Here is a 24510-nt window from a genome sequence, read left to right on the forward strand (position 1 = left end):
GAGGGTTTGGGAGCAGTCCAGGGGTGGAGAGGCTGGGAGAAGAATGGTTATGCCGGCTCCTCGTGCTCTGGTCGTGCTGCTGCTCCATAGGCTGCGTGTCGCTCAGGCACAGTCCTGCCTCTCCTCGACATGAGCCTCGCAGGGAGGGTGTCCTGCTCCATGCTCAACTGCTTTGTAAGTCCTCCAGCTTTTGTTTGGATGTTCATTTTTTTGGGTCCCACTTGTGATGGGTGTGTGTTCGAGCCTCCTCCCCTCCCTCCCCTACCTTGCCTGCTTGTGTGTGCCTGAATCTTAATCAGTCTGACATGGGGGACGGGTGTTGGTTGACACACTGCAGTTATTCAGTTAACAACACTGACTCCATACTCATAATTTAATTCGCTCTGCGTCTTATCAAGCGCGAGACGATGAAAAGCTACTTTAATTCTGTCATTTCTCGCCTCTGTTGCATGTCGGGCTTTGAAGCGCCGGTATGTTCGGTGTGAAGGGAGAGGAGGCCTGTCGGGAGTAGGATGGGTGAAGTGTTTGTGCTGCTGAGAGTGAGCACACTGTGCGCTCACTGTTGTGAAGTGTGTTCACTGCAGTGGAGCACCTGCATCCAGTGAGGAAGCATCATATAGAGGGTAAAAGGAGGACTGATGCAGAACAGTTGCTTCTCTAGGTTTAAATCCGGAGATAGTGAACCGTGAAAAGGTCGGCGGTTTAGGATTGAGGGGGGGGGGGTGTCGGCCCCAAGTCTCGGGGCCTAAATTAGCTGATGGTTCATATGTTAACATCTGACCTTTTCAGAGATGTCCACTGTTAGCCCTTAACCGCTAACTTACAGCAAGTCTCCTTTTCAACAAAACACTAAATTCCTTCACTCATCTGCAAGCCATCCTATGGTAGTAACCTCTAAATATAATAATGGACTGCCTTAGTTGTGGGCTGACAAAACCAGCGTCTGCTACCTGGGTCGAGATCTTTTGTAGTAAAGAAAAAAAAAAAACATTCAAATTATGATGCACGGTAGAAATGAAATCTCAAACCTCAGTAGCCCTCATTATTACAGAACTTAGATGTGGATATATAAATACCTGCAGTGTAATTTATACATTTTATATTAAAAACTAAAAGTCTGCAGCCATGTGAGCAGCTCGGTGAGCTTCTACTATGAGCTAAAGGCTAGTCCTAGCATCACAACAACTCAGTCACAGAGCAGACATCCTGATGTTTAACATGCTGTCTGAGTTTAGAGACTAACAATTGCTATTTAGCACTAAATACAAAGTACAGCTCGGACTGATGTAAATATCATTAGTGTAACGGGTATATAACTCATGTAAAATGTTGCTCCAATAGTGGCACTAGATGGAAAGGTTAAGGGATGAGGCAGCTGTGCATCTTACATTTTGTGTTGTTGTAGATCCTCCTTCAGGAAAACACATGTTTACCAAGTTTCATGTCAATCTTTCCAGCAGTTGTTGAGACATTTTGCTCCAAATCACAAATGTGAACCTCATGGTGGTGCTGGAGGAGAAGTCATAGAGGATTACTAAAGTAAGTAGGCTTCGTCCTTTGGGAAACATAAACATCCAAAATTTAATAGAAAACCATGCAATAGTTTTTCAGATGGTGCACCAACAGACTGATGAATGAACACGCAGTAAGCTGTAATTTGTCCAGACGAAATCGAGGATTGCTCCCTTTTTGGCATCTCTTAATGTGACGCTAACGCTAACATATTGTTTCCAACACGAGACGTAAAAATATCGGGAACTCTTTCATTTCCTCGGCACTATTTCTTTCAGACAGCTTTGTTTGAAAAGTTATCAGGTGGATCAGGAAGCGTGCAGCTGCTGCTTCCTCTCCTCCTCTCTTGTGAACAGACATGGCCAGGCGTTACACAATTTATGATCTCTCCTTAATATATCTGCGGTGCAGCTGAGTCTGCACTTCTTCCTTTTTGCGTCAGTGTCTGTATAATTTAGCATCCATGTCCTCTGTTATTTAAGTGGATCCCGGCGCTGTCAGTCTTCAGAAGGAGGCTGCAGCGTTGTCACCATCACCACCATTGTTATGATCCAGCAATAGAATAATCGTCTGGAGTTACTGATCCAATACACCATGTTTATCTCCCGCTGCGATATGTTGTCTGCACTAAATGGAGCCATAAAAAGCCTAATTGAATTGGTTAAGATTTTTCCATGACTCAGATTCTATTATATCCACTTGCTAAGTGAATCCAGAGTGCAAGTAAAGCCAAAAGCCTTTGAGGGATGTGCTTTAGGTTGTGTAACTTTCTTGCGCCCTGCTGGTACCCGTGAAGGGTCGGTTATCTGACCGACACCATGACAAACACACGGTATGACTTTGAGGGAGTCATCATGACCGCTGCATCCTGATAGAGGACAAAAAATACGGCAAGATGAGACGGAGAAGATTGTTTTCAGTTGTTTTGTTACCGAGCATTACTTTATTTAGCCGCATGATGTGCAACACACTTTGAAAGTTTAATTAATCAAATTTGTACCGAGATCAAGTGTTTACCTTTGATATATGTTACTGTAAAACTCTAAGCTACCATTTTAAGTTGTTTTCAAGCATTTTCCTTGCTTGCGTATGCTTTTTTTGCTCATGGTAATGTTTTGAGAAAACATTAATTGTCAACCAGTTCATTACATTGTTTAATATTCGCATATTTATACTTCATTTCTCAGAGGAACAAATATAAGTAGAATCAGTATCTTAAACATGTCTACATAGAGGGACTCATTGTCACCGTGCCGTCATTCCAACTTGGTGTGTTTCAGAGGAATTCTACTTAAAGAATAGTCGGCCTCCTGCCCAGTCTCTCCTCTGTACTTGGAGTACTGCCCAGTTATAACACCAAAATGGGATTGATCGTTTACAACATGGTGGTCTATGAAATATTAACATAGTCAAAGACGGAGCCGGGAGAAACAGAAGTGCGTTTGAGGAGATTCGTCATACTCTGATATCTTTTACTTGGACTGTGCTTTCTAACTACACTCGGAAAATAATATTTTTGCTTTACTTGTTTTTCCATGTCATATGGGCTGCTTTTCATTGTGCCCCGTCCATGCAGCCTCTGTTTGCATCCTCCCTCGTCCTGTTCAAACTACCTGGCACTTTATTGAGGATCATCCTTTACATTTCAGACATTGTGCCAATCTGTCCAGCACGGCAAAGTAGTGGACAGTTAAAAGCAGACGTATAAGTTTGTGTTGCCCACATATTCAGGAGGTCACCTCTGCATCATGTAGTGCTTTGCTAATCTGCATAAATCTAGGACAAAGCCCCAGTCAGATTAAGTAAATAATCTGGTGAGTAAGGACAGCAAATTGTTACCAAAAGCTTTGGAGAGAAAGGGACTCTGACTCTAAAAAGAGGTTGTTGTATCCATGGTAACCAGACACTTATTCATGAAGACTGTGCCAGTGTCTTTTTACACTCTATCTACCTTTTCTACCTCTGATGTCATGCTGCCTTTTAAGGTTCACATTTCCATTCACGTACATACAAAAATCTCTGCAGCACAGTTTTCACACAAGTAAAACCTGGTCCATTAAAAATGAGCCGTGCACATTGTTCCCTACACACACACACACACCACTAATCTGCTAAATCATGGCTGTCTAGTTGGCTGCCACAGTAGCTGATATTGTCGCTGATACTGTTTTGGCGGTACATGTTACCATGCCGCTACGAAACTCTGACATTTATATTTGATGAATGCACGGAGGCACATGGCGGTCTGCTCCAGCTTTTTGATTGCCGGTTGGGCAAAGGTGGGGGAGGGTGCGCAGGCTCACAGCAGTGACGAAGCAAAAACGTGTCGGGCGCAGGACAAGCTGTGCTCTATCTTTGAGTCGGTTGGAAGTGAGAGCGTTTCTCTTTTCCTTTAATCTTCCGTAAGCTGATTGTGGACACAATGCAATGGACCAAAAATCAGAAAACAGAAGTGCCTCACTGCTTGTGTTTGTTCCCAAATGTAAGCAATTTTAAAACCAGTCTGTATCAGGTCTTGTCTGCTGAGCAAAAGGACTTCTGAAGCTGAAATGCTGTGAAGGTTGTCTGCAGGAGACGTTTCAGTTGCTACAAGTTTTCCAGCTGCGTCAATGTCACTGCTTTAATGCAGTTTAGTGTTTCTATGTGAACCTGACATTTTCTTTCCCTCGTTGTCTCGTTAAGCTGCCACAATAACTCGTCAGGTAAACTGTTTGAAGTGTTGTTGCTCTTTTTTTTTTTTTTTTTTTTTTATGGAGGAGAACAACATCTATGCAACTTTTAGTTAGCTGTTCTTGTTTTTAAAGTACACGGTGTTCTAGCAGGCTTCTCCGAGGAATGCAACGTCAGGGCTGCTCCATAAGAGAATTGAGTAAATGCTGCCAAGTATGTGCAGGTAGTGCAGTGCAAGACCTATAGGGAGCAGGGGACAGGATGGATTATTGACTGTGTGTGTCTATAAATTGACTGCAGGCTCCTCTCAACTGGATTGTATTGGATTTCTTGATTGGGAGGTTCTATAATAGTAGCATCTACAGTAATTTATGACGGTACGGTTTGGCACGCCAAAGTAAACTTTATTCTGAAAGCAGACGATATGGCCGGCTGGTGATTCAGGCTGCCTGGCAACAGTGTGTGTGCGCGAGATCCGCCTGTGATGACCCGAGCCTCGCAGCAGGCCTCTGACTGATGGCCACTGTCGCAGTCCACCAATTCTCAGGTGAAAATAAGTCAAATTGATGACGCACAGCTGCCTCATCAGTCTAAGGCTGAAGGCCGACTCGGGTCAAAGGGTTAGGGTTAGGGCAGGTTTTACCGCCACCTGGTAGAAACCTGTTCTTTACCTCCTTTTGTTGTATGATGGCGGTTGGCAAACTGCTTCCGGATGCATTACTGCCACCATCTGGCAGGAGTAAGGCATTACTACCAGGTACTGGTCGAAACAAATTATATTTCTTTTAGACAAGACAATAGACACATAAACTATTCCATTTGATATGCTTTAATGACTATTCTAAATCATGACCGGACCCTATCTGGTATAACGACAACTACCACCTTAACATAATCTTTGAACTAGTGGTTTTCCTATTCTTCTCATTCTGCGGACATTTCTTCATTATAGTGGAAGAAGCCCCAAGAGACATAATTTCCTTACGAGCAATAAAGGTTTTCACTCCTCCTTCACCTCGAGTGTGTCTTATGTGCAGATAGAAACACAGCATTAGCGTGAACATAATGGCATCGTTTGGAAGAAAAAGGAGCCCATACTAATGCCAGACAGCACTTAACACTGGAGCATCTTTTAGGGAGTAGACATCTCAGTTTGGAGCAGCCTTGACACCCACCTCCAGGCTGCCATCAGCGCTGCCATCTATTACAATTAATGTCGTAGAAGTACAGGTAGATTGGCTTTGTGTAGTGACTTATCACATGAATCTGTCCCACTCACTGACTTCCCAAACCCACAATAAGCCATCAATACAAACATTACAAGCAGCAAAGGATCCTCCATCCAAGGATCCCAAGATATTGACACCTGTATTGCGTGTCCTCTCTAGAGCTAAACTAGACTATTCAATGCAATTCAATTTCATTTATATAGCGCCAAATCACAACATGGCTTATTTCATGGCATTTAACACATTAAAGTCCTTACAGCAAGACTTTACAATATTATAGAGAAACCCAACAATTCAACAATTCCCTCATAAGCTAGGAGGGAAAAAAAACAACTCCTCTTTTAAGGGAGAAAAACCTCAAACAGAGGGAAGGAAAAACTCCCTAGACTAGACATATACTTGGACCTAGATCGAATAATTGTTTGCATCAATCATATTTATTCTCTAAAATGACTGAGTATGTTCCCAGAGTCCAAGGTGGAGTGTTCATATTATTTTTTGGCCCCAACATAAATATCCAAAGATATCCCATTTAGCATCATATATTTCATAAAAGCATCAAGTCTTTGCATAAAAAGATGCAAAAACTGTTGTATTTTTTTTTCTTGGAAAGTTAAGGTTTTACGGTTGTTAAAGTAGTTGCTGTCATTTTCTATTGATTGTTAAATTATTTCTGCTCAATATTTGATTCCCTCTTGATTTCTTGAAAAACCCATGCAACATTTTATTTTTGACATTTTCAAAACACTGTAGTTGGTAGTTGTTGATGCATTTGAAATGGGAGCAATATACCTTTGTTACCATTCAAAGGAGTTTATGTCATGTGAGCAGTAAGTTGTTGCTTCATTGTTGTGCCTATAGATGAAAAATAATGCTTTGGCTATCATGTTGTGATCTATGAAATCAGACGATGACATGTTGGTGACTTCTAGGGAAGGGATTGTCACTGCAGTAACTCCATATCCATCTGTTACCAGTCAGCTTGATGGGTGGTACACTTATTGTGTGGTTTAATTACAGACTTGGACCTTCGGATAACAGATGTGATCACTGCAAACATGGCAGGAGCTCTGTCTGCAGACATCAGGGGGTTTCCCCGCTATAGCATATGACATTTTGTCATGTCACCTGTCCTAGGACACAGCAAGTGGTTCATATAAATAAACCACCCAGTCAGGACTCCATATCTGTTTTCATTAAGAAACCACAATGACAGACGGTCATGCTCAGATGAAGGAGCCAAATCCAGCAGAGTAGCAGAGGCAGCAGTGTTCAGACAGCCAGCAACCTGCAGGTTCATTTTCAACTGCTGGGCTACCTCAGGCGCTGCAATGACAGGGACAGACTGAGAGCTGGACAAGTTCAAACATCATATTTTTCACCAAATACCTCCATGCTGCAACAATGTTGTTGGTGCTATCACACAATAAGATTTTTGATACATGATTATCAGTAATATGGATGGTGAATGGCAAATAATAGCACGGCCAGAACAGTGTGGTAAGGTATAAACTAGGACATGACAACAATTATGCCACATCACCATGTTACAATGCCCAAAATCCAAAACGATAACTAGTTTCCTCATGGTATTAATATAAATGCGTATGTTGCCCAGTCGTATGTGGAGAAGTGAAACACTTGCATGTTCATGTTATAGCAGACAATGAGAAACCTGCATAATGGCAGCTTGACATACTGAACACGGGAAGCAGAGACTCTGCATTATGTTCCTTCTTTTTATCGTATTAGTGATGTGACCTTTACATGGAATTCCACCCAAAAGCAGGATGCTGGTATACTTGGAAATATATTTTTAAAATTATAAACTGAAAAATGGGTTATTGACCTACTGAGGTGAATTTTACAAAAGGGGTAAAAGAGAATGAAGGGCACTTCCCTTTCTGTCCGGGGATTGAAGTCTGACCTGATTAAAGTGTTTGCTCGGTCTGAGAGGGGGCGCTGGTACCCGAAGCTGCAAAGACAGGGTTCACTGCCCTCTTTGTTCCTCTCTCATTCTCATTTCTGCCGCTTGTGAAAGCGCTATAGTCTAATTTTAGCCATCCATCCATTAGAACGGGTGTGAGCTTGATTAAGAGTGCATTTAGTCAATTGATTTATCAGCAACCTCCAGAAATGTTTAGGTTAGTTTACATGACCGACTCGGTCCCGTACATACTGCACGGCTATCAAAAACGATCCTCGCGAGGAATTATTTAAACCCCATAAGAAGACAGTGGCAGTGTATGACTCATGAAAAACTGGTCCAGTGTGTGAAGCACTTTACTGAGTTCCAGTATCTTTGTTTGAACAGCACTGCAACACCCAGTCACAAAGTCTGCAGCTATTTCGTATCCAGTGTCGCCTTAGCATCTTCACATGCAGTACCTACCTGCACAGTGCCAAAGCAAGGGCAATACAAATATGCAAAAGTTTCATTATTATTTATCAGTCATGGAAAATGCAGCTCTGCATTGAGCAGTAAATATTTTGAAATGGCTTGCTTCATTGATCTCACAAGGTCATGTGCCACTTATTTAAGAGGAATTTTAGGTCTCCTGTGGTCAATTCTTAATCCTCTACGTGATGTCTGGGAGTTATTGGAGGTTGTGAAATTCCACCAGGCACACATTTTACACCAGAGGGTAACCACCCGGATACATGCTTCATACAAGGACAGTGAGAATATTTACTGTAGGTTTGTTCTTTCATTAACCTGTATGGATTTCTGTACCTTTTTCCTTAGTTTTGTTTTTTATATGTAGCTTCATGGGGTGGTCATGTTGTTGTGCCCACCCAAATAAAGACAGGAATATTTATCTGTATTGTGTTTGTATTCTCACAGGGTGAAGAGGGGCCTCCCAGTCTGGAGTACATCAAGGCCAAGGACCTGTTCCCCCAGAAGGAGCTGGTGAAGGAGGATGAAAGCCTTCAGGTGAGCTGACTGGCTTTCATAAACCCCGTAACTCTAGTGTCCAGTCTTTGCTCTTGGTGTAACATCAGAGTGCTCCTCTGACACACCCTCTTCCCCGAAGCTTGGTAATGTGTAGAGTGTCAACTCATGATTGCCAAAATACAACTGCAAGAGTCACAACTTGGCGGGCTCGAGGCCAGACACTGATGAAGAGATGATGACACAGTCCTCGAGGAGCTTTTATTCAGTGTGATTGTGTTGCCTCCTTTTATCAGTGTTCAACATGACAAAAAGTTAATTAGGCAACTAAATATTTGCATTTGAATTCAGCCGATGCATTCATTGTACTTTAGCAAAAAAAAAAAAATCTAGTTTTATTTAACATTTGTTTAGAAAATAATTGAGAACAAGGCTGCCTTGATAAGATAAAGCATTTATTTCTGCAAGAATGTTCTGAAAGTCAGAAGTTAAAAATGTTGACAAAGCCTTTGTTTGTACACCATAAAAGGGCTCGAACAAGTGTGGGACAGGCCTCCCTGCAAATGTAGCCGTTGTCACAGTACTTCTTACCCCACTCAGCTCTTTATCATGAGATGCCTATTTTAAAACTTCTGTTTGTAAATATGTTCATGTTATTCACAGAGATTATGTAAAAGTGGACGACGGCCTGAAAAGTGAGGCCAATGCGGAAGTGCCTTAAACTGTAATACCGCCGTGGGCCACGAGGGGTTGCCCCCCAAAAAGACCCTGGCTCCATAGACTCCCATTCAACTTCCCAAGTCAATACCATTTTCTTCATTATGGTGTCATTCACTACAGTCACTCCCTCTTATTAGTTTTCTGGCAGTCCATCTGAAAATAATCTTATCATTACTTAGACATAAGCCCTCCAAAACAGGTATGTTTGAGGGCGTGTCTGTTTGATTGACAGACCTGTGGTGCAGTCAGGTTTCTGCTATGGGAGGGCAGTGTGTAATGCAGCTTCAGTCTCCAAAATAGCAAGATGGTGACGGCAAAAATTAAAACTCGAGGTTTCGGAATCGCAGTTCACAAACCAATCGATGACATCACAGTTGTTGCTGCTTCTTTTTTTTTTTTTGCTGCAAAATTATAAAGCTCGTCAGTCCCAGAAAGAAACGATCTAAACGCGGCTGAACATTAACTTGAGAGGTTTGTTTCTGTTTGAGGTCCAACTCCGTTTCACTAATAGAAGCTGTGGTGGATTAAAAAAAAAAAAAAATGGGGCGGCTTAAAAGCATTTTGGTTACTTACATGAGAAGGATTTGTTAGTCTACTCCGTGGTGAGGATGCCAGGAGCAGAGCTGGGATGGGTAACTTGTGCCGTGCCCTCTGTGTTGTTGGATTTGTGCTCTCTGGCTGGCTAATGGAGCTGAGCTTCATGTCTCTGGAGAGCTGGACAAAGGACAGGTGGAGGTGGAGGGGAGGGTGTCTGCACAGCCCGGGGTCTCTTGTCTGTTGTTGCCTTTTGGGGGTTCCAATTTCAGCATGTTTCCACTTGGTTTACAATGAACTGCAGCGAGTGTCAACCTGTTTGAAAGTGTTTTTATTGTTAAAGGGCTCTGCTTCAAAGAACCTGCGTGTCAAAGATCTCCGATTTATTTGTTTCCAGCCGAGCAGTGTGCAAACTGAGGGAATCTGTATCATGGTGTCCAGTAAAGTTAATGCTCTGTACAAATACAACAAGTATTTTCTTCTGTCTTCTTAGATCAAGAAGACAGAAGAAAATACTTGTTGTATTTGTGTTGTTCTCATTGCAACATTTTCTACACTTATGTCTTTGCTTCTCCCCCACCCCCACCAACTGCATTCACAAATGCAGTCACACACTGTCTCTGTTTCTGTGCTCTTCTTTGTGTGCAGGCCCTCCCATGATACTTTCACTGACAGCTGATGTCTTTTATCAAAGCTTTGCCCTCCGGCAAATTAAAGGCATTCCTCTCCATATTTAATGCTGCGCTGCCTCTCCTCCGTGGTGGTGCAGGCTTGTAGTCGTGTGTGCATTTGCACATGTGCATGTTCTCACTGGCAGGCTGCTCGAACCGGAAGTCACGACTTGCAAGTCAGAGAGTGTTATTCACGGGCCTCTCTGCTCACCCGCCCCTCTCTGTCTTTTATATTTCTCCTGCTGAAGGCTTCGTAGAGGAAACGTGACACGGTATCTTCTGCTGCACTTGCTGCCTGCCAGTGAGTCATGCACCTACTTTTGGAGCACAGCTTGTTTAATGCAGCTCCCAGTCTGTGCAGCATGTTAACTATGGCGCTCGCAGCAGGACGTGTTAGCTCTCTTCCACGACACGCTCGGTAGACATTTCTGCTGCTGCTGTTCAGGCAGTGTTTCATGCCAATCGGCCACATTCCCCCACTCGTGCACAAAAGGCTTTCGATAAGGCTTTGCCCATTTATGTCCTTTTTATATTGTGAACCCTTTCACAGACTTTTTCCCAGAGTTTGAACTCGGCATGCTTTTGTTCTCCTATCACTGTAAAGTTGGTTGAGTTGCAGTTGAAATATTCCTCCATGCATAGTATATTTTCCTGAGATTTTAAACATCCCACTTTTTTTAAAGTCCTGATGCACGGAGACCAGAGGATGGAGGGAAGGGAGGGGAGGAGGGGGGGGGTGCAGCCTATATTTGGCTCTGTTGATGTGTGAGTGCGGAGTACTAGTGCTCCATTTCCCAGGTTAAGCAGCACTCTTTTTTTTTTTTTTTCCCCCTCATCATGCATGCTGTCAGGACGCACATTTTCAGTTAGTGATGAGGAACAGCAGGAGCAGTGATAAATGTCAGGGGTTTAATATTTTTTTTTAGCATAAGCTCTGTAGCTCAACAGTCATCAGCAATCTGGTAAATCGACGGCTTTTGACCTCTTACCAATCTGCAGCGCTCCTTTTTAAAGAAACAGGGATAGTTCTGTGTTATCTTGGATAGCTTATGTATTGTCTCTTTGCTGTGAGAGTGGGAAGAGGTCTGAGTCCATGTTAACTGGTGGTTTGTGGGTCTATCACTCGCATAAAGCTCGTGTGATCTGTGCTTTAAGGCTGTGCTTTTAACAGTGTTGGCGGATGGTGTTTCAAGTAAGCCTGATTTTCTGACAACTCCCTGTAATCCCCCATCTACCCTGCTGCATGTCTTCTTTTAACATGCACTAGTGGGTCCTCCTCTGTGTGACTCAGCAGTGCATGCTAATGCAGTGAGGTAATGTTGTCTCTAAGCAACACTGTTGTCCTCACTACCAACAACTCGACCTGAGTTGCAATTCGTGATCCCCAATGACGGTGATTAGTTGCAAGCTGGCAGTGAAAAACTGCATACAGCGATCACACAGAAGTGATGACTAAGACAAAATGAAGTGTGAAGAGTTTATGCAAGTGAGGAATAAAGGGGCATAACAAGATCCCCCACTTTACCGAGAGGCTTTCCTTTTTCACATCATCCAGAGAGCATGTTTTATTGCACGGTGATTGAACGTAATTTAGTCTCTGAACATAATGTTGTAGCGCAAGTCCCGCTGGTCAGAAGTCACAAGAGATTTTATAATTCACTGTACAGTGAACCCTCGCTATAACGCGGTTCACCTTTCACGGTCTCGCTGCTTCACGGATTTGCATCGTGCATTGAAATCACATTACGACTATATGTAACGTAGATATATTTAATGTCCAGTTCTATCTATTTCAATTGTAAAATAAAGGTTACTACTTCACGGATTTCGCCTATCACGGTTTCTATTTGGAACGTAACCCCCACGAAAAACGAGGGTTCACTGTATTTCAGTAAACGGTGTAATAACATTTACCAGAGTGGTCAATGTCATGCCGACCACTCAGAACTCGCTTCAAAGCTTCAGTTGTCATATAAATTGAAAAATCATCGAGATGTTGGTAAACGTACAGAAGCCGCGTGTCTCTCCCAATCTGTTGGCTTTTAAAGATTACACCCTGTCCGTGAATGGAATGAAAAATGTTCTATCAACCTCGGATGGGAAGCAATTACCTTAATGTAGGAGTCTCCTTGCAGCTGAAGCCAAAGCTTAGCTGTGACTGTAATAAAATGGCTACAAGTAAGAATGTTAATGGACAGTTTGGGATCCCTGAATGCATCATCAGCAGCGGTGCCGGTAACCTCGCTCCCAGCCCCGCCTGCTCATTCAGGCTCACCAATGAGCCCTCTGCACTCACACAGCTTCTACTGGGATACTACTATGTGCTAATTTGACAGACACACCTGCAGTGTCTCTCATGTCCCTCTTATTTTCATATCTGTAATTTCACTCTGACAGGTTGATGAACTTTGACTGGTGTGTGTAAAAAAAAAAAAATATAAATATATATATATATATATATACTATATGTTTTTAGTTCTTAAAACCACATAAATATCAAGACTGCAAATAAAACACCATTTAAGCCTTTAAGAAAATCACATTTCAATTTTTTATTTAGTCTTAATACAATTTGGCGGAGACCTAAAAATTTCAACTATTGTTTTGTTGCAGGCTTTTATGGTGCTTTTTGTGATTTTATGACCTTCTAGTGTCACTGGCAGGTCAATTGTAACATATTCCTATTATTAATCTCTCAACATTTAATCGATGTACTGACAACAGACTTTGATGAGATGATTGATCCTACTGACTTTGTCGATCCCCTGACTTTTCAATCGAGTGCCAATCCTGTGGTTTATGACTTGATATCTGCAAAAGTTTTGCTATTCAATTTATTTATTTAAGTTCAGTGCTAAGTAGCATCTGTAAACAGACATGCCAAAGTGAGATTGTGAATGTTGTGCCGGCTAAACATGTCCTCACGGTGACTGAAACATATTGTAAGCATGCTGACGTTAGCATTTAGCCCACTGTGCCTGAAGTACACAGTCACAGAGCCGCTAGTGTGGCTGTAGACTGTTGGACTTGTCAGCCAGAGATTTGAATGGAGATAATTAGAATCAGCTTTAAAATGTGAAATGTGGGTGTCATGCCTAAACTTCCAGGAGACACAATACACAGATGCTGGTGTCATGTTTTATTCCCCTCAGACTTAAACGATCGTTCTGTTTTGTGTCTCCAGGTGCCATTCCCAGTTCTTCAGGGGGAAGGGGTGGAATATCTTGGTCGTGCTGATGAAGCCGTCATTGCCATTTCTAACTACAGGCTCCACATCAAGTTCAAGGACTCTGTCATCAACGTGAGTGCACATAATAAACATACTGCAGAACCACAAAATTCTCACTTCAGTCCAAATGGCACAAGTGTTTGCATGATCGCTGCCATGCCATGCCACGCCACAAGAGAAGCCAATAGCAGGCGAGAGGAGGATATAATGTTTAGTTTGGACGCTCATAGGCTTTTTCCCTTTCCCCAGTATAAATTTTATAAACACATTATTGTGCTAACAAGGCAAATAAACCTACAAATATTTTACATGAGCTACCCGTAAAGCGGTTTAAGTCGTATTCCAGCTTATTTGGCACCAAGTTGTGTGTACCAGGGTTGTACCGCAGGAGTAGCGGGTCCTCTGATCCTCAGACATGGGGAGGTTTACCGCGTCATCCAGGCTCCAAAAGGCCCGGCCCCCACTGGCACTGAAGTCCAGCAGCCAGCTCTTGCTGACGTCAGGCCTTGCTCAAACACAAACAGCCCGATTGTTTGCATTCACTGGCAGTGAAATTCCTCCTTCATTCGAAATCCATGTCATCGTTTCCAGAAGGATTCGGCGTGTGGAAACGATGACAGGCTTTTGAAAGGGGGGTAGGGGGAACGGGGCGGGGGCGGGAGGGGGGGTGTCACCAGGACGCACCAGACGTTGACTTCTTGCTGAGATTAAGGCAAATCTTAATGTCTCACCACCCTATGGAGCTGGTTTCCTACCCCACGTACTCCTGCCTTGACCCCAGCTGCACACATTAACTCTGTGTGAATGTCAACAAGCCGCAACCTCTCACCCACACACCCCCTTCACAGCTCACCCCCTATTTCTAAGCTGTTTTCTTGCCCTTTGCTCCTGTCTATGTTTGTCTTTCTCTCCATGATTTCCATTTGGCTTGTTCATGTACTGCAAGTAGCACACCACCTGCGTTCTTTCATCTTACAGCCTCTCCAGTGTTTTCTTTCCTTTTAACTCTTCATTTCCCTGCGTCTCCTGAATTCTTTTGGTTTAATAGTTTTTGTTTTTGTTCCATTTCCTCCTGTCTTGTGTCCTCCCTCCCTCCCTCCCTCTCTCTCTCTCTCTCTCTCTCTCTCTCTCTCTCTCTCTGTGTGTGTGCTCCATGGTGTCACTGTGTCTTAGACCTACCCTGGTGTGGACAATGAGATATCTGTGAGTACCATATGATAAAACACCACCCCCTGTCACAGTCTAGACGGCCTAGTCATTCAGCTCCTCTTCACTCAACACGATTATAAGGCACAAATTGTAAAGTACATTCAACTGAGTGGAGTTATGATTTTGTGTGAAAGCTGCCTGATAAATGATTGTGGTTCAGGACTGACTTTGACAAGGAATAAAACCTTTTTTTATTTTTTTTTCCTCATTCATACAAGGTGCACAGTGCTCCTCCAAAAAGGTTTGTCTTGAAGTGAAGCTGCGTGATTTCTTTTATAAATCCAGGCAGCACCTTCATTAACACCTCAGTCCACATTCACACTTAAAGACTCAGAATAAACAGCAGGTTTATGGCTGTTCTTTGGTATCATATCAGAGATCTAGAGATAAAATCTGAGTACCAAAAAGGTCTTGTCCTCCTCTGCAGTGAGGTTAGCGCTGTACTTTGGGTGTCTAGTCTGGAGTCAGTCGGTTGTAGACCAGAGGGTGGTAACTTCTCTGCAGATGTGCTGTCTGCTCTGACTGTGGGCCATCAGAAGTGACTGCACAGAGCTCTCTGTCTCCCCCTATAGGTGCCTCTCAGGCTGATAGAAAGTGTGGAGAGCAGAGATATGTTCCAGCTACACATCATCTGCAAAGACTCTAAAGTTGTCAGGTAAGGAGACACACACACACACACACACACACACACACACACACACACACACACAGATGACGGCTCATGATGCTCTCGTTGATAAGCAGAGTAAATACAGTGCAGAGCTGTGGCGCTCAATTGAATGAATAATACAGTAGTTCAGTTCTGTCCGGCCTTTAGAAGCACTTTATATGTATTTAACCATTAATCAATATCTCCAGGTGTAAAAAAAGTAATTCTGACGTGAACATGAATTACTCCATCACATTAGTGAGTAGGAAGATTGTGTGAGGTCCTGTCAGCTCAACAGGGTAATCACAGCTTATGTAAAGTGAGTGAAAATATTACATTACATTTCATTTAGCTGACACTTTTATCCAAAGTGACTTACAATAAGTGCATTTCAACCATGAGGGTACAAAACCCAGAACAATAGGAATCAAGCAAATACAATTTCTTCAAGAAAGCCAAATTACAAAATATAATATTCTGAAGCAAGAGTTGATGCTATGAATGTGGTTTTAGAAAGTCAGATAATACATTGTGTGTGATGAAACATTTAACAAATGTCATGTCTTGTCTATTTTTTTTTATCGGTGTTCAAATGATTAGTCATGATGAGTAGATTTGTAAAAGAAAAATGTAAAATATTTACAGTTTCTCCGAATGTCAGATTTGCTTCTTTTGTTTATGTTTTTAAATTGAATAATTTGAGTTTGAATTGAAAACGTAAGGACTTTTGGTTGGACAAAAAATAATTGATACCCTATTAATAATCAATTAATGGTAATAATTAATAAAAAAGACTAAGTATTTGATATTGTCAATATTCTTTATTTGAAGCCCGAGGCTCAGGTTGTCAGAATCTCCATATACCACTAAAACCATAATTTCATTTTTTAAATTTTTTTCATTCGGTTGCAGAATACTGGCAGGTATCTTGTAATTTAATGTTTTATTCAACCCTGAATCAAAGGATTACAGTTGTTCTCCTTCAACTGAGTAGGTTTTACAGAATTGAATTGTTGCTGTTGTTATTCAGTGATTTCATTTCATTGCTGTGATTGTGACATTGTTCATTTGTCCTAAACCGATAGATGGAAAATATAAAGACAATAATAGCAGAGTCTCAAAGGGGAAAAAAAGGCCCACGCCTGTTTCTATTCACGGCAGATTGAAATTCTCATCTGTATCTGTTCATGGACATCTGCGAAGTTCAAAATCACCATAGCCTTCAGATTCTCAGCAGCAGATGTGCCAGTGGCATCTTGGTTCCTCGTCATTAAGCAGCTGCATTATTACCTTTATTTAAAGGCCGGAAAATCACTGAACATCTGATAAAATGTTTGGTTATTTTTTCTTGCTTTTCTCCTTTGTGCCCGATGCAAGAAGTTAGAAAGATATAGGTTGTCGTTGAATCTCTGTAATCTTCACGTGGGTGCTCCACAGATGCCACTTTGCGACATTCAAGCTGTGCCAGGAGTGGGTGAAGCGTCTGAACCGGGCCACAGCCCACCCGTCCCGACTGGAGGACCTGTTCGCTCTGGCCTATCATGCGTGGTGTCTGGGAGGCAGCGCTGACGATGAGGACCAGCACGTTCATCTCTGTCGGCCAGGTTCATACATGCAACAACCTCACACTGATGTCGAAGAACAAGTACTGCTGTGGACTTCTGGTTTTCATTTATACCCTCTCTCCGTGTCTGTGCAGGTGATCACGTGCGTCAGAGAATGGAAATAGAGGTCAAGAGGATGGGCTTCGACACGCAGAACGTTTGGAGAGTGTCCGACATCAACTGCAACTACAAGTGTGTCACAGATTCCTTACCATAAAAAGCATTGCTCCCCTGTTCTGGCAGATAACTGTACTGTATGTCGTGCTGGTGGTACAGAGTACTGTGACTGTAAAGAGATGTGATGACTGTTTGGAGAGTGAGTGGCAGAGTTTCAAGGAGCTTTGTGAGAGCTGTGACGGAGAGTACAGCTGAAATCAGGCAGGACCAGAAACACTGTCACCGCAATGTCACCACATTGAACAGCTCGTGTGTGTGTGTGTGTTTTGGCACCTCTCAGCAGTGTGTGTCACAACTCTGGAGGGAAATGGGAGTTTTGAAATTGTGCTGAATTAGTTACTTTTTGTTGGAGAATAGTTTAGATGGATTTAAACTCGGAATGAGTCTCTGAAAGATTTGAAGCTCACTGTCTGAGAAGAGCAGCTGTCGACACTGTAGATCAGAGGTCCTCTAACTTGGAGGGGGCAGAGGAGAGACATTGACATGTGAGGCAGAGACACTGCAAGGTGAAAGGCAACGCCCTATCATATGATTGAACTAAGCCATGTTCAAATTCATTATCCTAGATTCATAACTCTGTCAAACTGAACACACCAACATGATACTAATTTTAGATTCGGTGTAAGTGTAACATCTTGAACGTCCACTGTGTATTCAAGGCTTTAAATGCACTTTAAAATCACAAAACAACTTCTTTAACTCTTTAATGTGTAGTGAGTAGGTAATCAGTGATAGTTGTGTGTGCATCAATGTTTGCACTGTAAACATGAAAAACTAATGGCTAACGATAGGTTTACTTCTCTGTGAATAAAAGATTTGTAAGACGGCTCCTGTTGCACTGGAACAGAGCGCACCACGGTAAAGTGCACGGAGCAGGACGACGCCATCACCTTCGTCAGCAACTATGTCAAGTAATGTCTCTTGATCAACACCAGCACCTGAGCTGCACATGTTTTTGTGAAGATTTGTGACATTGGCAGTTTCGCTATGGACCAAATTCTTCTTGAGATTCTTGGGAAACAGAAAAAAACTTTGCAGGGAGCCAAATCTGATAAGTAGGGTGGTGCGACGCATTGTCATGTGGGAGAAACCAGTTTCCACGGCGCCGCAGTTTGGGTTGTTTGCCGCGAGTGTTTTCCCTCGGAGCATCACAGTGGAGCTCGATATTGATGGTCTGACCCAAATGAGACGTATTCACAGTTCACAACACTGCGAATGTTCAAGAAAATCTACTCGGTTGAACTCCTGCCGCTGCGGACGGTGATGATCTGCCCCGCTGAAACGCAAACACTGCTCAAAACACCTCAACCGGCTCACCGCGTCATTGCCGTAGATTTTCTGAAGTACTTAAGTCGTCTTTGTTGATGATTTCCTGAGTTTGACACATTTCATACGGGCTCCCTGCTCAAGTTTCAGGTCCGTGGTGAAACTGCGAGTGTGCACACACCAGTCGTCACAACAACACGTGTAACTCCGGTGCTGATGTTGATGCTGCTCCGTTGGTGCACAACAGAAACAGTCTCAGTACTTTGTAATAGTGCTAGTTTGCTAAAATGTAAACAAATATAGACTAAGAAAAAGATTAGTAGCAGGAGGGGGAAAAAAAAATCCATTAATGTTTAAAGCTGATCACTTTTTCCTTGTCTGATCTCTCAGGTCAGCAGTAACATCACCAAGTCTAGTCTTTAACACTCTCTCACACACACACGAGTAACATTGATGTAATCACTCAAACAGAATACTGAATGGGTGTGTGTACCGGTGTATCATTGTCCCCTTTGCTGTCTGGGCAAATAAATGTGACATAAAAAAAGGTCAGTCTGCTCGGAGGGCCCGAGAGAGCACGTCCTGCTGAGGGAGACAGACACACAGGACAAACTGGCTAATTAAACAAGCTGTAGCCTGCTGAGGCCCATGACTCAGCACAGTACCCCCCCCCCCCCCACACACACACACACACACACACTCGCACACACGGTCTCTCTCCCTCAGACAGTCGGCAAGTTAATAGAAATTGAAGAAAGCATCAAGGGAGAGGAGGTGGAGGAGACCAGAGACAGATGGAGTTGGGCAGCAGCACTGTGTGATTTGTTCTCTGCCAGAGCTGAGTGTTATTGATGCTGCAGTGACCCTGAAAAGTAGAACATCTCAGATAATGTGTGTTTGCAGCAGCTCAAAGGCCTGTTTCATCCCGGGTTTCCTCATTAAAAGACATTGAAAGATCATGCAGCATCTTAAACTGCATTTGGTCGACCTCTAAAAAGCTCTTGCCTCCTGCTCTGCCTGCAGGCTGTGCTCCAGCTACCCACAGAAACTCCTGGCTCCAATATGGATCACTGACAAGGAGCTGGAGAGTGTGGCTTCCTTCAGGTCCTGGAAGAGGATACCTGTGGTGGTCTACAGGTAGGTTTACTTACTATCACACGTATTCTCCCGCCTTAACTTGATTTTTAGATGTGCTTTTGTGTTTAGTGACTCTGTAACCTTGTCCCAAAGGCACCAGAAGAATGGGGCAGTGATCGCTCGCTGCAGCCAGCCTGAGATCAGCTGGTGGGGCTGGAGGAACACGGATGACGAGTACCTGGTGACATCCATCGCTAAGGCCTGTCAGATGGACACCGGAGCCAAGAGTGGATCAGCCTGCCGACAGCGTGGGGACGCTCACGACTCCTCTGATAGTGATTTTGGTAAAGCTGTTATTCAATTGTTCAAACTTTGGCCCTTTATTTGTGACCTGATGATAAATTCCATCATTTACATGTCTAATATTTTCCTTTACTTCCAAAGGCAGATAATTATGCTAAAAAAAAAAAATCCTAAACCAATACACTATTTTCAGTTAAACCTGTACATGTAGGGTTTGTTCAACAATTACATTTCCACCAATTTATACAATAGGAGATTGATTAGTGTTGAATTATATTTATGGTCCTTCATTGTTTATATGCTGCCATTTTAAAGAGAAGTGCATTAATTATTCAGCAGCATTACCGCATTACAATCAGTCTGGGTGACAGAAAGGTTACGAGGCTCTAAGTAGGACAGCTGTCAGGGCAGCTTATACAGAAAAACACCTCTGCGCCTTCATCAAACTTCTTTAATCTCTTATGTTAATTTCTGTTAATTTTCAAAGACGACAGCGATGCGTCACGTCGGAAAGTGCTGCAAAGGGCTTCAACATAATTACAGGCACAGATACACGGCGGCGGGCCTGAGAGCGAGTGGCAGCACAACACCGAGCGAGTGCAGAGAGAAGTAGTTCGGTGTTCGGCCTCGCAGTAATTACTCGTCTTTCTGTGTGGTCGCTGTTCAGAGCAGGACTGTGATCGTTACAGTGGTTCTGTCATCAGGAGGAGATATTGATTTTCAGTAAGCTGCAAGTAGAGGCGGTTTCTTTTGGTGAGGTTCCCGGCTCTTCTCTGATTCCCTCCGTCTACTTTCACACTGTCTCCACCCTTCCTCCACCCAGCAGGTCCATTCACGTCACGCTGTCCTCTCATAACAGTAAAAATCTCCCGCCTGTATCCTCAGACTCCTCTCTGACCGGCGGCTCCGGCTGCGACGACAACACTGTGCCACAGAAGCTGCTGATTCTGGATGCTCGCTCGTACACCGCTGCAGTGGCTAACCGGGCCAAGGGCGGGGGCTGCGAGTGTGAAGGTTTGTGAGACCAAACATTCAGGAAGTGTCAATCATTTCAGTGGATTTGAAAAAAAAATTTGAGTGTGTGTGTGTGTGTGTGTGTGTGTGATTCAAGCAGGCAGAAGAAAGTCATTGAGAAACAAAGCAGCACTGTTCAGTACCTTTGTATCAACAATGGATTATATCTCTAAAAGGGACGCTGATATAGGAACACACACGAAAACATTTACAACACAGCTATTTAGTGTTTTCTTTATTTACAGCCCACAAATTCCACTTTTATCACTTTCATTTGCAGAGCAACTGCTGTTTTTTTTTTTTTTTTTTTTTCTAACAAAAAACTGCCTGTTGAGACCAAATGGCAGACAAAGTTGGCAAGTAGCAAACAAAGCGCCAAACATCTCACTAAAGAGAGCAGGGAGACGGAAATAGAAGTGATGAGGTGTCAATATTGGTTATCCGGAAACAACCATAAATGCTTGTGTTTGCTGGACGTGTACATCGGCAATTATTCACCAGAGTGTTCGCCACAGCGACTATGAGGTGACAACGTGTCACTTTGTGTCTTCAGCTTGCTCTTATGAAAAATCAGATAAAGCAGCTGCAAAGCAAACAATGTTTCGAACCAGGGTCTGATATATCTGATAGTCTCCCATCTTTTTTCCTCCAAGAGCCACTTTGACAAAATTAAAGTGTGAAACTGTAACATTTATTCACATAGCTGAGCTCCACCAAACCAGTTAAATAAGCTTCTTTTATGTGGAAAATAACAAATTGATACTGAACACACACTCGGAGACCCCTGCTGTATGGGACACAACTATAAGTCCATTTTTTTTAATTTCTTTTTTTTAGCCGTCCCCTGTAGCACCTGCAAACATTTACATTCCTGTCAGTGCTAGATTGATATTGGACTTGTGTTATAGAAGTCAGCCTGTTTGGCGTTTATTAAGTATGAGGTTGGCTGCAATGCACATGAATCAATGTGAGCAGCTTTGGTTCACACGTCTGTCTAAGAAAGGGCTGGAAACAATGGCCTCTCTAAACTTTAGTGTAGCTGTCCAACTTGGAAAAATTGAAATGATTACTGCCTCCAGGAGCTGCACATGAGACACCTTTTATAGGAGGCAATTAACTGAAGGAGTCACATGAAAATATCATTTCTAAAAACTGTGGCTGCTTTATGAGGCTTCTGTATTTTACTGGCAGTGTTTTTTATATCTGATGACCTTCATCCGAGTTGTTTGTTTGTTTGTATTCAGAGTACTACCCCAACTGTGAGGTAATGTTCATGGGCATGGCCAACATCCATGCCATCCGGAACAGCTTCCACGCCCTGCGGACCGTCTGCAGCCAGATCCCGGATCCAGGAAAGTAAGTCGATCCGTTTGACCTTTCTGTCTGAGCGGCTCTGCCCTCGTTCGTCCCTCCCTCCCGCTTCAACGGTCTCACCCCACCGTAAGGCAACACCACGCAGAGATGGGAACGCTGCCACCGGCCAGCCCGACTCCTGCTGAGCCGGCCAGCTGTCTGTCTGTGCTCATCAGTCGCGAGTTCGTGTGTCGCGGCTGCTGGTTTGTTCCTCTGTTTACACGGATGTTTTCAGTAGGTCAGCTGTGTGTGTTTTACCTCTGTGGCTGTTTGTCCGCTGTATGTGTGGATTCATGTACAGTACATGGGGTAACCTGGCTGCTCTGATGTCACGTGTTATTTTGAGGGTTGTTGTTACTCTGACCTATATCTCTTCATCATTACATATCTCCATCAGAGCCTCCCCACTGTGTAAGTCAACCCAGAGTAACCCAAGCTGGTGTACCTACACAGTATCTGGGGTCCAGAGTATGTCAGTGAGGGCATATTCTACATACTGCAGATTACTATTTGTCTTAACGAGCCTCTTCTTGTGTCTCCAGCTGGCTCTCGGCACTCGAGAGCACCCGCTGGCTGCAGCACCTGTCTGTCATGCTGAAGGCAGCCACCCTGGTATGTTCAGCTGTGGAGCGGGAAGGCCGTCCGGTCCTGGTTCACTGTTCAGACGGGTGGGACCGCACGCCGCAGATCGTAGCCCTCTCCAAGGTCCTGCTGGACCCTTATTACAGGACATTGGAGGTGAGTGTCTGCGCCATGTGCTTTTATTCAGATATGTTTGGTTTTAGGTCTCCTCTGTTCCCTGGACTTACCGTCAGCACTGACTACCGTGTCGTCCACAGGGTTTCCAGGTGCTCGTGGAGACGGAGTGGCTGGACTACGGTCATAAGTTTGGGGACCGCTGCGGCCACCAGGAGAACGCCGACGACGTGAGCGAGCAGTGTCCCGTCTTCCTGCAGTGGCTGGACTGCGTTCACCAGCTGGTCAAACAGTTCCCCTGCCTGTTTGAGTTCAACGAGGCCTTCCTGGTGGGTGTCGGTGCACAACTCTCTGCTGCTTGTATACGTGTTGTTGTTGTTCCCATTTCGCCAATAACTCTTGAGACATTGTTCCAGACGTTACATGACGTCAGTGTTTCACATCAGTCAGCTTTCCCACCGAACTGTCAGGGCGAGAAAATCATGTGCATCATTCCTGACTCGGTGTTTCTTCCTCACACGTCCAGGTCAAGCTGGTGCAGCACACGTACTCGTGTCTCTACGGCACGTTTCTGTGCAACAACGCTCGTGAGAGGGAGGCGAGGAACATCTACAAACGCACCTGCTCCGTGTGGTCGCTGCTGCGCACTGGAAACAAGAACTTCCAGAACTTCCTCTACATCCCCAGTCATGACATGGTACCTTCCAGTTTTTACAGTACTACGAGTTAGCACTGACATACAGTAACAGTTGGAGGCTGCCTCCTAGTGTCGGCCACTGAGCCTGTCAGTCAGTGAGGAATAAGGTGACTTTCTGAGGGGAACAGTGGTATTTGAATTTATAAATCTCTCCCTTACGTCTCTTAACCCTCCTGTTGTCCTCGGGTCAAAATGACCCGCAGCTGTGTTCAACCAAGTTCTATTTCATTTCGATATTTTTTGGGATCATTGGTCATCATTCTTTAAAGAAACCCTCACAGCCTCCTTGTCACCAATGATCCCCAAAAATATGAAAATATAATAGAACTTGGTTGAACACAGCTGCGGGTCATTTTGACCCAAGGACAACAGGAGGGTTAAATCCTGATCAGAATGTGTGTTTTTTTTAATTTCATGATTAATCGACAGTATGACTTTGCTTTTAACTTCCAAACCGATAAAAGATTTAAAGATTACCGTTAAATCTGTCCTGCTGTCTCTGTCGCCCTCTCTGAACCACGCTCACAAAGAATTATGGGATCATAATACACGGCAATGATAGAATACCAGGTATCCTCATTACTGCATGTTGACCTTCTAGCATGGTCCTCGTCTCTTGTTTGTCCGCCAGGTGCTGCAGCCTGTCTGCCACACTCGGGCGCTCCAGCTGTGGACAGCTGTCTACCTGCCCACTTCCTCCCCCTGCACTGCTGTGGATGATTCAGTGGAGCTCTACCTCCCTCCATGCGTCACAGGAGAGGAGCTCACCTCCCGCTCCCTGGACAGGTATGTTCGTTTGATGCAAATCAGATCTGTTCTTGCTGTCCCCGACCAGAGATTTATGTGAAACATTCAGGGTGTCACGGAGAGCCAGACTGCCCTCTAGAGTGCCAAATTGAGAACTGGATTATTCCTCATATTCTTCTGATTTCCAGACTTCCCAAGACCCGCTCCATGGACAACCTGCTGTCAGCTTTTGAGAACGGGGTGCCCCTGACGCGAACATC

The 24510-nt window shown here is 43.8% G+C and overlaps 1 protein-coding gene across 1 annotated transcript; it reads left to right on the plus strand.

Moving 5' to 3' along the window:
- mtmr4 (myotubularin related protein 4) lies at positions 1-24505 on the plus strand (the record flags this gene model as incomplete). The annotated part of the gene is made up of 16 exons (XM_069700453.1): positions 1-174; positions 8257-8346; positions 13414-13530; positions 14632-14661; positions 15240-15322; positions 16754-16920; positions 17016-17112; positions 19387-19500; positions 19594-19784; positions 20629-20757; positions 22002-22113; positions 22653-22848; positions 22950-23135; positions 23333-23503; positions 24135-24289; positions 24439-24505. Coding segments are annotated over exons 1-16 (1950 nt in total), but the record flags the coding sequence as incomplete, so codon positions are not given.
- Positions 24506-24510: the final 5 nt, after the last annotated feature.

This window comes from Brachyistius frenatus, unplaced genomic scaffold, assembly GCF_029030835.1.
Source record: "Brachyistius frenatus isolate BFR_SWC_R1_liver_20210118 unplaced genomic scaffold, ASM2903083v1 Contig_34, whole genome shotgun sequence".
Lineage (NCBI taxonomy): Eukaryota > Metazoa > Chordata > Actinopteri > Embiotocidae > Brachyistius > Brachyistius frenatus.